General features: G+C 50.9%; 1 protein-coding gene across 3 annotated transcripts; it reads right to left on the minus strand.

The window, feature by feature from the left end:
• Positions 1-171: 171 nt before the first annotated feature.
• Casp9 (caspase 9) lies at positions 172-13,229 on the minus strand. Of its 3 annotated transcripts, XR_007594188.1 has the most exons (10): positions 12,914-13,227; positions 10,107-10,506; positions 9,417-9,451; positions 8,123-8,299; positions 7,672-7,761; positions 7,353-7,500; positions 3,335-3,514; positions 2,737-2,846; positions 647-891; positions 172-477 (listed from the first exon to the last, which is right to left on the minus strand). XR_007594188.1 is itself a non-coding variant. In XM_050155523.1 (9 exons), exons 1-9 carry the CDS (start codon positions 13,043-13,045, stop codon positions 802-804), a joined length of 1,362 nt encoding a protein of 453 aa, XP_050011480.1. In that variant the 5' UTR covers positions 13,046-13,227; the 3' UTR covers positions 172-801. The 3 variants fall into 3 exon arrangements, 1 of the variants encoding a protein (XP_050011480.1); XR_007594190.1 differs by having other exon boundaries at positions 172-891; positions 2,650-2,846; positions 12,914-13,229; XM_050155523.1 differs by having other exon boundaries at positions 172-891.
• Between the last annotated feature and the right edge of the window lie 2,344 nt (positions 13,230-15,573).

Below are 15,573 nucleotides of genomic sequence, written 5' to 3' on the forward strand. Positions count from 1 at the left end.
GGTGTTTCCAGAAGAGTAATCATGGTCCTTCAGACAGGACACTTGATCCATGGAGACTCCGGGCTCCCCCAGAAGTCACCTCCTGGACTCGGGCAGGGAACTTAGAAGACACGGAGAAACACTCAGGAAAAAACCAAAGTCTCCTTTGTAGGGAAGAACAGACAATAGGAGTGGGGACGGCACAGGCAAAAGGAAGACCTTTGGCCTAAGATTTATTTTTTAAGAATAAATGATACAATAAAGGAAAAAACGAACCCTTCTGGAAACTTCAGTGAGACTCAGAGATCCAGGTGTTCACACTGGCCCGCTGGACTGCAGGTCTGAGCCCCTGACCCCTGTGGACAGTGGTCCTCCAGTGGGGGCTGTTATGTCCCCTAGGGCACATGTGACAATGTCTGAAGACATTTCTGGTTAGCAGAACTCAGGAAGGGTCTCCTGGCAGCTGGCAGGTAGAGACCAGAGATGGTGCAAAACACCCTGTAATACACAGGATAATCCCATGACAGGATTACATTCAGCGGCAGAGAAGCCCTGCTCTAGAGAGGGTCTGGGGTCACAGGCCAGTCCCTAAGCACAGATGGAGAGGCCAGGTGGCATCCACAGCACACTCCCCCTCTCCCTCCACCGATCTGCGTCTCTCACCAACCTGGAAGCTGCTAGGAGCCTGTCTGCCACACAAGGGGAAAGAGCGGCCTGTCCCAGTTCCAAAACCCTGGCTTTGCAGGACAGTCCTGGTCTCGCCACCTCCAGGGTATGAAGGTTTAGGGAAGAACAATGAGGCAATGAGCAGCCCCAGCCTCATTAAGTCCTGAAAAACAGTTTCTTCCGGAGGAAGTTAAAACAGCCAGGAATCTGCTTATAAATTCCTTTCTCAGAAACAGCATTGGCAACCTGCAAAACAGAACCACAGGGGGAATCTATGAGTTCAGTGCCCTTGTCTGAGACCATAATTAAGGGGAGGGCCACTGAAGGGGCCATCAGAAGGCCTCCTGGGGTGGCTTAGAGAACAAACAACACAGCTACTGGAAAAGAATGGAAAACTCAAGTTTTCCAATACAAAACTCACAATTCCAATCAGACTGAAAGGCTAGAGGTAAGAAAGATGGCGGGGGGGGGGGAAGAACGGGGGAGGGAGGGGAGGACGGGACTCAGAGACTGTGCTGCTCAGCTCCCCCTGCCCTGTAGGGCCCCACTCAGGACCAGAAGTGACTCCTATACCCCCGGAGTGTGTACCTGAGCAGAGCAGTGAAAACCCACGGGGTCCTCGTTGTTTGGAGCATTATTTTAACTGGGCAGAGATGAGTCCCATGTGTTCATGCTGCATCTCTTTAACTATGTAAAGATGTGTTCCATTTGTTTCAGCCTGCCTGCCTAAGGCACCTGACTGATCTAATAAAAAGCTGACCTGGCAAAGCTAGGCAGGGGAGGGACAGGTGGGCCTGGCGGGCAGAGAAAATAAACAGGGGGAAGAGAAGAGAATGAGGGAGGAAGAGGAGGAAAAGTCAGCCAGCAGGCACGAGAAGCGGTGAAAGTAAGGTACACTGATGGAAAGAAAATAAAAAGCTCCGAGGCAAAAGGCAGATAAAGAGAAACAGGTTAAGTTAAAAGAGCTAGCCAGAAACGAGCCTAGGCTGGGTCGAGTATTCAGAACTAACAAGTCTCCATGTCATCACCTGGGAGCTGGCTGGTCACCCAAAGGAAGGGAGCGAGTGTCTCGAGATGGCTGGCTGCTGCGGAGCAAGGCACCGCCAAGCCCCTTCCTGTGCCTTCTCCTTGAGTGTGGGAGCCCGCAGTGACTCTATTTCCATCTTGACTCAAGGTCAGAGAGTTCAAGCTTGTCAAGGCCAAATAATAAATAGGGTGTCTGGTCAAAGGCATGGTCACTACCTGTTTTGCTCCTCAAGGCCAAATAACAGGATGTTTGAGCAAAGGCATGGTTACTAGATGTTTGGAGAATTAAAGAGGTGATTACACTTGTTTGTTCCTTGAACCAAGGGAAGGAAGTCTTGCCCTCCCCTTTTTTGCTTTGGGAATAAAAGGGCATGAGTAATAAATTCGAGGCTACTCCAACATTCACTGAGAACCCTCCCGAATCTACTTTTTTCTTAATTCTCATGCCCTGTTTCAGGTATTGCTCGACAAGTTAGTTGGTCCCGACAACTAGGCCTCCAGGAAGGGGACACTCTAGGACAGAATCACAGTGCTTGATGGTCAAGAGTCAATGACATTGGGCTCTAGATGGAGCTCAGTTGGGGGGTTACTTGTCTGGCACGCATGACATCCTGGATTTCACCCATAACAACTGGGTGTGGTGGTGCACAGCTGTAATCCCAGCACTTGGGAAGTAGAGGCAGGAGGACCACAAGTTCAAGTTCACTGCTCACTACATAGCAAGTTCTAGGCCAGCCTGGGCTACATGTGACTCTATCTAAAGGGAGCATGTTGGGGACTGCCAAAGGGTTAAGCGAGAGGCACGTGGTCGGGCTTCAGGGTACCATGCTCTTGCCACTGAGCCACCCCACCTGGCACTTAGGACACTCCGTCACCTGGGGAACCAGGGGTCAGCCTGGGCACCTGTCGCCCAGGAAGCAGGGGACGACAGCACTTCGCCAACGGGACGAACGTCATTGTCATGCTCACGTTCCTCACCTGAGAGGCAAAGTGCTGCCCGGCTCTCAGCCAGGGCCTGCTGCCCTGCTCTCCAGGCCTCTGCGCCCCTCAGGAAGAAGGACTCACCCTGAGGAGGAGGGACTGCAGGTCTTCAGCGTGAGCCCACTGCCCCAGGACGCCGTCCAGGGTCTCAATGTACCAGGAGCCACTCTTCTTGTCCCTCCAGGAGACAAAACCTGCAGGAGAAGGCCGAACTCTGTCACCCAGCAGAGAGGCACACTCGATGGCAGGGTATGCAGGCCACAGCCAGATCCACACTGTGGCTCACGGTCAGGTGGCAAGGGCGGCCCCATCCCCGTGGCTCCCTGAGCAGCTGTGGCTCCCATCTTCTCCCATGGAAATCAAGGTTCTGGGAAGTCGGGGGGGGGGTCTCAAGAAGGTTAAAGGATGCACCTGATCACCCCCTTACCACCACATGCCCAACACTGTGCTGAGGGAAGTGCCACCCCCATCCCTTGTTTACTTTGCAGCAACCCCAGAAGGATCACTGTTCTGAAGCCTTGCCTGCTTCACCCTGAGAAGGGGCTCAGGAGAAGGGAAGTGACTTGCCAAGGACCCTGCAGGCTGTGCCCAGCAGAAACAAGACTTCAGGACATAGCTGCCCCCGGGGCTAGGGGTGAGGGCACCCCTGGGAAGGCGGGATAGGATAAATGAGCTAGCTCACCTGGGAAGGTGGAATAGGATACAAGGATGTCACTGGGAGTGGGCAAACTTGACACGGCATCCAGCTGGTCACAGGTCCCTGGGCCTTCCTGGTATGGGACAGCGTCTGGTTCAGAGTCACTGTCAGAGGCCTTGCCTTGAGAGGAACCACAGGCCACCTCAAAGCCGTGGTCTTTCTGCTCTGCAATAAGCAAAAACAGACACCCAACGTCACTACACCGTAGAAGCACTATAGCACGAGGTGCTTCTCCTGAGAAGGGAAAGACCTAGACCTGAAGCCTTCTCTCATGAGCTCTGCCAACACTGGAAGGAAACCAAAGCTGGACATGGCGGAGCACACCTGCCTTGTTTCCAGACAGGGTCTCACTATGCAGCCCTGGCTATCCAGGAACTCACTATGTAGACCAGGCTGGCCTTGGACTCAGAGATCCATCTGCCTCTGCCTCCCCAGTGCTGGGATAAGAGGCATAAGCCACCACGCCTGGCAGAGTATTGTTCATTGTGTGTGGAGGTGAGTATATGCACATGAGTGCAGTGCCCACAGCGGCCAGTAGAGGGTGTCAGATCACCTGGAGCTACAGTTACAGGAAGCTGCCCAATGCAGTTGCTGGGAACTGAACTGGGTCCTCTCTGCAACAGTATATACTCTTAACTATGGACACATCTCTCCAGGCCCTGGTCTTGACTTCTGCTCACCCTGTTCAGGCTTCCCAAATAGCTGAGATTACAGGTCTGTGCTAGCAGGCCTAATCATTTGTTTGTTTGTTTGTTTGTTTGTTTTGGTTTTTCGAGACAGGGTTTCTCTGTGGTTTTGGAGCCTGTCCTGGAACTAGCTCTTGTAGACCAGGCTAGTCTCGAACTCACAGAGATCCGCCTGCCTCTGACTCCTGAGTGCTGGGATTAAAGGCGTGCGTCACCACCGCCCAGCTCATTTGTCTTTTTTTAACTACCCTAATCATTTTATGGTTTCCCAAAGATGAAATCCAAACTATACCAAACAGGGGGATGACAAGATGGCTCAGTAAGGACAGGCACTCACTGCCAAGCCTGGACCACACGGGTCTAGTGCCTTCATGGATACAGGAAGCCCTGACAAGAACCGACTCCAAGTTTCCTCTGATCTCCACAAACATGCACAAGTGTGAACATACAAAGTTTTATGTGTGTACACATGTGTGTGTGCCAAATAGATTTAGATTTACACCATATTAAAACCTTTAACTGCAACTTTGCGGCAAATGTATACCCCCAAATAAAATCAGTCACAGGTATACCTCCCAAACCCACAATTTCCTAAGGAAATAACTCAGGTGCAGCCCATGGCCCACTATGGAAACCCCTGCGTAGTGTGAGCTGAAGGGTGGCCATCACCCAAAGGGCCACTGTTGGGAAACTGACATGGGAAAGAGGAAAGAGCAAGTCAGAGAGGGAGACCAGTCACATCTCTGTTACACACTGTACCCATGAAGGGACTGATCCCCCGTATATCATACAGCAGGAGGCAGGAGGTCCCCTCAGCACGAAAGCCCTCAGCTGCTGTGGTCAATGGTATCACACCAACAACACCACACCAGTTACCGGCTCTGGGGAACTTTCTCAAGCCTGGTTCTGTGCTACCTCCTAATGAACGGGAGCTGAAATGATGCCTCTTAAATTAGGATGCTAAATTTGAAAACAGCAACAATAGAGTCACCAAAATCCCGGGCCTCATTTGCAGGTGTGTGAACAGGACACCCAGCCAGGCTAGGGACAGGGAAGTCACTATGTTTCCATTCTTAGGTGACATGGCACCACCAGGTGGCAAGAGCATTAAACAGCAGGTCATACTTCCTGGTGGGGATACAGCTAGACAAAGAAGGGAGGGTAGATAGGAGCTTATGTAGCCCAGGCTAGCCTGAAACCATTTTTGGTCTCTCTATGTAGCTCTGGCTGCCCTGGAACTCACTATGTAGACTGGCCTAGTCTGGAACTCACAGAGATCTGCCTGCCTCTGCCTCCCAAGTGCTGGGATTTACCTTGTCAAGGAAGGGGGGCAGTTAGGGAAGACTTCCTGGAGGCAATGACAGTACATTGTAGCCAAGAGAAAGAAGAGTTGGGGGCTGAAGGGATGGCTAGGTTGGTGGTAGCACTGGCTGCTCTTGTAGAGGGCCCCGGTGTGGTCCATATGGCAGCTCACAACCATCTCTAACTGCAGCTCCGGGATCTCATGCCCTCTTCTGGCCTCCACCGACTTCTGCACACTTGTGGTGCACAGACATACATACATGCAAAATACCCACATACATAAGACTTAAAAAATAAAAATAAAAAAGTCGCTAGACGCCAGTGGTGCACACCTTTAATCTCAGCACTTGGGATGCAGAGGCAGGGGGAGCTCTGTGAGTTCGAGGCCAGCCTGGTCTACAGCGTGAGTTCCAGAAAAGCCAGGGCTATACAAAGAAATCCTGTCTCAAAAGAAAAGAAAATAAATAAAAGTCTGAAGAGTAAGACCATTCACATACGTGGGACCAAAACCCTACTTGCTACTGAAACCAGTGAGATTGGGAGAAGTAAAAACTGTGGCTGTCCCGGAAGCTGGTGTCCCACTCAGCTCTGTTCCTAGATCCCTCTGTGTCTTTCAGGGGTCCAAGTTGGAGCATCATCACAGAACACATTGGATCAGGAAAAGTGTAAACAAGAGGGCATCGCCATGACCCAGGAGCCCAGCGCAGCTTCTCCCTCCATGTTCCATATTCTGATGAAAGAGCCCTGGCAGCATGAGGTGACCCTGGGCCCTGAGGTAGGGTAGGGGGAGTACGGGAAGGGAGGCCCTGGGACAGAATAGCCAGAGTTCCTAGTTGTCATTATCTAGTCTAACACACTAAAAGACTGGTATTCATTTTTGTTTGCAGATGTGTGTGTGTGTGTTTGAGTGCACATGTGAGCACATGCATGGGGGACCAGAGGACAATATCAATGTCCTCCTCAATCACTTCCCACCTTGTTTTTAGACATGAGGTCTCTTGCTGGACCCACTGCCCAGCAAGCCAAAGAGTCCTCCTGTTCCCACCTCCCACACTGGAATTACAGGTGGGCACCACTGTGTCTGACTTTTCCTTGGGTGCTAGGGCTCAGACTCAAGAGTGCCCCGTTTTCATGGCAGGCTGGTGTGGGATATTCTTCTGTATATATGTTGCTTTCATTTATTTTTATTTTATTTTTTAAATGCTGAGAATAAGATAGTCTTTTTTTATACTTAGTTATTTATTATGTATACAATATTCTGTCTGTGTGTATGCCTGCAGGCCAGAAGAGGGCACCAGACCTCATTACAGATGGTTGTGAGCCACCATGTGGTTGCTGGGAATTGAACTCAGGACCTTTGGAAGAGCAGGCAATGCTCTTAACCACTGAGCTATCTTTCCAGCCCCCATTATTTTATTTTTTATGTTGCTAATGAATAAAGCTGCTTTGGCCAGTGGCTTAGCAGAGTAAAGCTAGGTGGGAAATCTGAACAGAAATAAAGAGAGAAAGTAGGTGGAGTCAAAGAGATGCCATGTAGCTGCTGAAGGAGAAAGATGCTGAAAAACCTTACTGGTAGGCCACACCCTCATGGCCACACATAGATTAATAGAAATAGGTTAATTTCAAGATGTAAAAGCTAGCTAGAAATACGCCTAAGCTATTGGCCAAGCAGTGTTGTAATTAACGTAGTTTCTGTGTGATTATTTGGGTCTGGGTGGCCGGGAACGAACGAGCAGTCTCTTCCTACAGCAAGCATGTTACAGATGGAGCTATCTCCCCGCCCCACTTTATCTGCTTTTACAGAAACTCTGGGGCTGAAGTCATCCAGGTCACATGAACCTGTGATATCACTGTGCTGAACTCCTCAGATGATGCTGGGCTTGCAGCATCTAGGTGGAAGTCCTGCTCTACACTACTGTGTGTGGAGAACCCGCTGGACACAGTGAGCAGCTAGTGAGGAAAGCAGCAGGCAATGGCTCCTTATCTGCGCTCCCGGGAAGCTGAGTGTCACTTACCGCCACCACAGGCCTGGATGAAGAACAACTTCGGCTTCCCCCCCAGGCTAGGGCAGCCAGTCCCATTGAAGATGTTCACAATTTTCTCGATGGACACGGCGCATCCATCTGTGCCATAGACGGCACCCGGGAACTGCAGGTGGCTGGCCTAAAGGACAAGGCACCCTGGTTACAAAAACAAGATTCTGGGTAGAAATCCAGAGGCCTCTCCCAAGGTTTTGTGTGTCAATATTCAGAAGGCTGTAGGTGAGGACATCCACTGACAGAGACGGAGCAGGGCTACTGCAGGGCCTGTCAAGGATCAAGAGAAGCTTCCTACCTGGCACCCATGAGAGAGGATGACCACCACAAAGCAGTCCAGGGCGCGGTGGTCCCGTTGTGCCATCTCCACCAAAGCCGCAACCATTTCCTATAAGGGAAGACAGCAGGTAAGATGGGACCTGCAGGGTCCAGCCTGAGGCCATGACACAGCACTCTGCTCCCAATATAGAGGTTGTGATGGACACAGTCAGCAGACGGGTACCATTTGTAGGAGAAGATGCTATGCTTGGTCACCGACCATTTACTCCCCACGGCAAGTCTATGAAACAATTACTCTTGCTTCTAAACAGGGAAACTGAGGCGTAGGAGGTTAAGGGGTAGGCACAGAGAAAGCCAGGTCGCAGACTCTCTTTCTCTAAGTCTGATGCTACGTTGACCATGCCACTTCCCACAGCCCTTTGGACGGAGAGGCTTGTCTGGGGAATGTCCCTCAGGGGACAGTGATTTACCTTGGCAGTCAGGTCATTCTTCACCTCCACCATGAAATGCAGCCAGCGGAAGCGGTGTTGAAGCTTCTCACAGTCCACATTGGAGCCAGTGCGCGTGCTGAGTCCCGAGGAAGGGCGGAAGTTCACATTGTTGATGATGAGGCAGTGGCCACAGGGGTCTGCATCCAGGATGTATGCCTGCCCAATGAGTTTTCAATATCATGGAGGGGGTTGTCTCAGTGCACTCCAAAGGAGAGGTCACGACCCCTGGATCTCACTTATATGGTCGAGTCTGGAGTGCCAGCAAAGGACATGGGTGGGGTTTGTAACCCCCAGGGCCAGCTGGACAAGTATCAGGTGAGAACTGAATGCCATCTTACAATTCAGGGATGGAAAATCATAACCCAGGTAGGTGGCTCCCATACATAATCCCAGGCAGGTTTGGTGGCACACACCTTTAATGCCAGCATTTGAGAGGCAGAGGCAGGTGGATCTCTGCTTTCAAGGTCAGTCTGGTCTGCATAGATACTTTGTCTTAAAAGAACAAAACAAACTCAAAAAACAAAATCAAAACCAATAAGACATATGCAATCCCAACACCAGAGAGGTTGAGGAGGAAGATTGCCACAAGTTCCAAGTGAATTGGGGGCTTTATTTTGAGTTCTAGAACCTCTTGGGCTAAATAATAAACCCTTGTCTCAAAAATACAATATTTGTTTTCTACAGTTTTTTAACACTTATTTATTATGCATACAGTGTTCTGCTTGCATGTATGCCTGCATGCTGAAATGGGTTAATTTAGATGTAAGAGCTAGTTAGTAAGAAGCCTGAACTGTTTTCAATTAACATAAGTTTCTGTGTGATTATTTGGGACTGTGCAGTCAGGACAAGAAGCGCCACCACCGTTTACACTTGAACTTCCTCTTCCACGACCGTCCATGGGTCTGACCTCTCTATCTTAATATTCCTCTGCCTGCCTTTTCTCTCCCCAGTGCAGGCTCTGCATAGTAAGTTGCCTTGTTCCCAACATGAAGAACTACAGCAGCACACGGAGTGTGTAGATTGCAAGGACAGCCTCAGCAGTGACTTGGCTGGAGTGGACACCTAGAGGATGCAGCCCTTCTTTAGCTTTCAACTTTGATTTTACAGGGGCAGATGGGCAGGGTGGGTGGGACAGAGTGCTCCAGCTGGGGTCAGGAGCCACAGAGTGTGGTAACTGTAACCAGACTTCCCCAGCGAGGCAGGGTTCCTCAGCTCCTAGCTCAGCCACAGGGAAGGCGTGGGGAAAAGAAACTGTAACCACATAAGGACTTACCATATCTGCATGACCCTTGATCTTCTCTGGAGCACCTGAAAAACAGGGAAGACAAAATGTGGGTGTTGGGGTTCAGTTGAGAAAAGCCAAGGAACTGTGAAGACAGCTCTCACAGCAGGACTTTGGAATAGAAGTCAAGGACACAGCCACCATAGAGACATGTCCCAACGACATTAAAAACACACACTTCCACCCTTGAAAAGAGCCCAAGAACATTCACTAAGGTCTCAGTCAAAAGCCTCAGACTGTGATTCGGCCACTGGTGGTGGTGGGGCATCCTAAAGAGAAGCCAACTAGTGATACCCAGAGAGCAGGAGGCTATGTTAAAAAACAAGCAAGCAGCCAGCCACTGAAATACAGACCACATAATTCCAGTACTACATAAAAGGAGTAAAAATAAAAAATAAATCTGTATGAGTTCCTTGCTCTAAGTTCATGCCTTGTATTCCTGCCCTGATTAGTCTGGAACTCTAGGACCCGGGGATTTGATGCCCTCTTCTGGACTCTAATGGCACTGCATTCATGTGCACATATATAAGTACACATAACTTTTAACTATAGAATAAAAATATAATTTACACAAAAAAGATAAATGCTAAAATTCTGAATCTCAATCCACCAATTTGTACCCAGAGTCACACCCCAATAACCGCATCACACTTACCCACCAACCATTCTCTCAGTACTCACAGACATCATGGCTTCTGTCAGAACCAATGTCCACTGGCCTGGGAGTTTCTGGCCTGAGAACCTCTGGTCTGAGGCGGGCAGGCCAGAGCTCTTCTGGCCCCAGCACCACGGGTGTGAGGTTTCCCTGGGCAGGCTGAGATGGGTCCAGCTTCACTACTCTCTGCTCCTTTGGTGTGAGTCCGATTGGTCCCAGGACCACAGGCACCAGGTGGTCTAGGGGTTTAACAGCCTCTGGATCCTGCTTGGCTGCTTGCCGGCTAGTTCGCAAGAATGAAGCCAGGGTGTCTTGACCTGTGTCCTCTAAGCAGGAGATGAAGACAGGAAGGGCCTGCCTCCCTCGGGTCTCAAGATCGGTGACCAGCTGCCTGGCCTGATCCCGCCGAGACCCAGAGCCTGCCCGCTGTTTGGAGAGAAAAACCAGACAGACACTCATTATCCAGGGACATTCATTGGCTCTCACCCTGTCTCCCACATCTCGTCTAGCGTTAAGGCTGGGGCAGGTGGGCAGAAACTCACTCAGCAGTGCATTGAAAGCATGTCGCATGTCCCTCTGCAGCCTTTGCTAGTCTAGTCATTGCAGTGCTTCAAAGACACCTACTGTGTGTCCAGCACTGTGCTGGGTGCTAATTAGTCCCACTAAAAGGAGGAAAACGGTGGCCAGCGGCTTGCACAAGGTACATAAATTTTTCTAAATTTGTTTTTAATTATTTATTTAAATTTGTTTTTAATATTTATTTCATTGTATCGGTGTTTTGCCTGCAAGCATGTCTGTGTGAAGGTGTCAGGTCTCCTGGAACTGGAGTCATAGACAGCTGTGAGCTGTTATGTGGGTGCTGGGAACTGAACCCAGGTCTTCTGGAAGAGCAGTCAGTGCTCTTAAGTGCTAAGCCATCTCTCCAGCCCCAAAATCTTCTAAATTTGTTGCTAACATTTAAGTAAGTGAGGGAATTGAATGCAGAAATCAAGATTCCCAGCCTCTCCTTTTTGGAGCAAAGAGGTTTTGTTCGGAACGGGGGTAGGAAGCTTTCATTTTGGTTTAGGGGAAGGAAAAGTTCTCAAGTAGCCAAGACTGGCTTTCGACTTCCTTGAACTTCAGACTCTCCTGCTCTTGCTTTGGTTTTGCTTTAAATATTTGTGAATGTGTGTGTGTACACGTATGTGTGCGCGCATGCACCAATTGTGTGCGAGGTGCCTGAGGAGGCTGGAAGAGGGTGTCAGATCCCCTGGAACTGGAGTTACAGACAGTTGGGCTGACATGTGGGTGCTGAAAACTGAACCCATGTACTCTGCAAAAATGTTCTTAACCACTGAGGCAGCTATCCAGTCCTTGCTCTTGGTTTCTGAAGACTGGATCTCATGTAGCCAGGCTGGCCTCAAACCCCATATGTAGCCAAGGATGGCCTTGAACACCTGATCCTCTAGTCTCTACCTCCTGAGTCCTGGGATTCCAGGTGTGTGCCACCACCCCTGGAACCAGCCTTTCCTTTCAGTCCGTCACAGCTGACACTAGGCCAGGATACTTACAGCTCTGATCACACTTAGCTGGAGAAAGGAACAAGACGAAAAGCTGCTGGGGCCTCCCTGGGCAGTTCAGCATATGGTCCCTCTTAATGTGCCTTGAAGCCTGGGGCTTTCCCTTCAAACCACTTCCCTTGATCAGCAGTGTTCTTAACAGAAGTTGCTCCTAATACTGATTTTTATTTATTTATTTATTTATTTATTTATTTATTTATTTATTCAATTCAGGGTTTCTCTGTAGCTTTGGAGTCTGTCCTGGAACTAGCTTTTGTAGACCAGGCTGGCCTTGAACTCACAGAGATCCGCCTGCCTCTGCCTCCTGAGTACTGGGACTAAAGGCCTACACCACCACTGCCAGGCTGGTTTTACTATCAGTTGGTAGTTAATCACATGACTCTGGACCACCTTCTTCTATTTCTCCTTCACTGGACCAGACCAGGTTCCTGGATGGTAATACAGATGCTGGAGACAGCCTTCTAGGCAGTCCCCAAGAAAAAGCCTGCCATTCATAGCCTCTCAGAAAGAAATATTCCCTTTTCAGACCTGTGGTGAAGGGGTCAACTGGGACAAAGTGCTAAAGTATATTTTTTTCTTAGTTTTTCGAGACAGGGTTTCTCCATGAAGCCCTGGCTGTCCTGGAACTCACTCTGTAGACCTAGGCTGGCCACGAACTCAGAGAACCGCATACCTTGCCAGTGTATTTTTTTTTAAAGATCAAATGTTTTATTTTATTCCTCTATGCTACCTACATCAAATCCCTTTCTCCCCAAAAATCCTTTATACAGCATGCACTTGATACATAAAGGCCTGACCAAAACAGACAAGGCATGCTGCGTCCGGGTGCTGTGCCCTTCACCTCTGTTATCTCACTTGCTCTAGGATGACCACTATTCCATTTCACAGTCCAGGAAACTGAGGCTCAAAGAGGGTAAATGACTGGTACAAGGAGCCAGTGCAAGGCTAAAGTGGGTGCCTAGGACGCTAATGGTAGAGTCCGAAAAATACACGCCTACTTTCTCGAGAGAAACACGAATATTAACATAGTGTAGGTAACAGTCGCTTTAGCAAACACTCCGCAAGAGGTGCTTAGGGTTTTTCTATTTATTCTTCTGGACTCCATAAGTCCAGATAGGGGTGCCACGCCATGGTTTCCCACGATTGCGCAGGGTGCAAGGCGGGGAGAGGAGGGCGGGAGTTCGGGGACGGCGCCGTCAGCGAATATCTCCACAGCCTTCGAGCCCCCACCTGCACCGCGGGAAAAGCTGGGAACGCAAGGAGGCGGGGCGCACCTGGATATCCTCGATCATGTCCCGCGTGAAGAGCTCTCGACTAAGCAGAGCGTCCCAGAGCTCGGCGACCTGCAGCTCACCAACCAGGCGCACCCGACACCGCCGCAGGAGCTGGCGGTCCGCTTCGTCCATGGCGGGCTGCTTGCGGGACCCCGGGTTCCGTCCGCTTCCGGCCCTCGGGTTCCGCCCCGGCACCCACGCCCCGCCCCCATACTACCCAAGCAAGGGATCCCGCCCCGAGGAAGCCCTGCGGGCCTGCAGTCAACTCGGCCTCCACACTCCGCCCAGCCCCAAAGCCGATCCCGCGCACACTCGGCTCCGCCTCCCCAGCCACCTCACAGCACCCCTGCCACCCTCTCATCCCCACCTCCCCAGGCTGCCCCATTCCCCCCTCCCTCCTACGAGCTCTCGGCCCCGCCCCGCCCCTGGAGCCCCGCCCCGACACCTTCGCCACGCCCCCTTAAGCCCGCCCCGGCACTTAGCTCACACCCTAAGACCCGCCCCATACAATATTGCTCCTCTCCTAAGACTCGTCCCTACGTCGACGTCCCTACTAACCTAGACCTACACCCGAGCCCTACGTGCTCCTTCGCCCCGCCCCTAGGCCCGCCCCCCCGCCCCCCCCCCCACACCCTAAGACCCGCCCCATACAATATTGCTCCTCTCCTAAGACTCGTCCCTACGTCGACGTCCCTACTAACCTAGACCTACACCCGAGCCCTACGTGCTCCTTCGCCCCGCCCCTAGGCCCGCCCTCCCGCCCCTTGGACCCGCCCCCATTCCGCGCTCAGTTCCTCCACTGGTTCCGCACTCAGGCCCTACCCCCCATCTTTTTCTCCCTGTGGCGCTAGGGTCGTGTACTAGTCTAGCCCTCAGCTCTGGTTCCTGCTCCCCGGCCCCGCCTCTATCAGGCACCAACGTAACATTGCTCCGCCCCCTTTGGCCACCCCCACGTGACTTTCCATCCCGCCTCCCTCCCACCACCACCCCTCCGCGTTCATGTCACGCCCCCAGGACTCCCCTAGGGTTCTAGGTTCTGCGGTTTTGATTCCTTGTGCCTTTCGTCAAAGCAGTTGTAGGATCTCCCCCCCACACACCTCCCCGCACGTAGCGATTGCTCTACCGAAATTCACAACGACCCTACGTCTACAGACACTCAAAAAGGTCACCTACTTACTGGCAAGAGGAAAAGAAAGCCATGTGTAGAGGTCTGGCCCACATTATTCAAGACCCTTGCTGCTGGTGGCTTTTCTGTAAAGCCCCATCCTTGCGGCTAATAAAACCTCCTTGCCCACTACTCCCGGTGTCGCTTTGGACTATCGTGACTCACACAGCGAAGCCCACACAGACTTCCATCTCCCTCTCCTCTCCTTCCCTCCCTACACCTCCTTCAGAGAAACAGTCAGGAATCTAGTCCTCTGTTCTTCCAGTTTCGTCCTGCTCATTTCACATATCAAAAGTAATTTGAGCATTGTGCTTGCCACTTTATACTCCTTACGTTATTTGTGTTGTTTATCCCTGCCACATTCCCGACGGGAAAACAACAGCAACAAAAAGCCTAGCATGAATAACTCCATATTGGTCTGTTGGGGGCTGGTGCAGGAGCTCAACCCGAAATAACCAACTACTTATAGGTCACTTGAGCAACAAAACCTTGGGCACGGAATGCAAGTAGAACTCTACGATTGAGTTTCACTTATGGACAGGGGGTGTGGAGGTGGAGTAGGTTTTGGCTTTACTTTTTTTTTTTCACTTATTTTGCAAATATTCAAATATTCATTGGTAGCTTGTGCGTGCCAGCATCTGTTCAAACAGTGTTATAGCGCTGAACAAGACAGGTAAGAGACCCTTCCTATGGAAGCTGACATTCCTGGAAGAGCCAAGCGACAGACGATGTGGAATAAATAAACAGGATATAGCTGACATGGTAGTGCACACCTTTAATCCCAGCACTCAGGAAGCACAAGCTTCTCTGTAAGCTGGAGGCCTACCTGGTCCACTTGGCGAGTTCCAGATCAATCAAGGAAACACAATGAGACCCTGTCTCAAAAACAAACAACAAAACTAGCACGCAAGATTAAGTGATAAAAGCAAACAATTACATAAGATCTCAACACGAGGCGTGGAATAGAAAATAAATCCCCAAGAGACTTCGGTGGCTGGCCCAAAAAAATGCCAACCTTATTCACCAGACCCCTTTCCCAGGGCTTGCTTAAGTCCCATTCTAGAACATTACTGCGTTGATAAACAGAATTTGGGCAAGTCTTTGGTCCGCACTGAGTCTCAGTGCATGGAGAGACGGACTAGAAAGCATCCCTAAGGTAGGTTCCAACTCTGACGCTCTAGGATTCTATGAATAGGGTTAAAGTGAACTGGGACCAGCGACTGCGTCCCCGTCCTAGCAACGGTTGCTAGACGTAGGCCACCTTCTGGCCACCAGTGGAAACCCCTCCCCGGTTCCGGGAGGTCTTCCTGGCATCCCGTGATGCATAGCGCCTCCGCCTCGCTAGAAGGCACGTTCTGGCCTCGCTGGTCAAGATCGAGCCTTCGGACCCTGCCGGAGAGCGCGCTCCGTTCCTATAGCAACCAAGCCACAATCCACGTGTCTACGGTGAAAGGCAGGGGCCAAAAAGCTGGCCTAGTGCGCGGCCTAAACATGG

This window comes from Alexandromys fortis, unplaced genomic scaffold (assembly GCF_014885135.2).
Source record: "Alexandromys fortis isolate MF-2015 unplaced genomic scaffold, M_Fortis_MF-2015_v1.1 scaffold_26, whole genome shotgun sequence".
Classification (NCBI taxonomy): domain Eukaryota; kingdom Metazoa; phylum Chordata; class Mammalia; order Rodentia; family Cricetidae; genus Alexandromys; species Alexandromys fortis.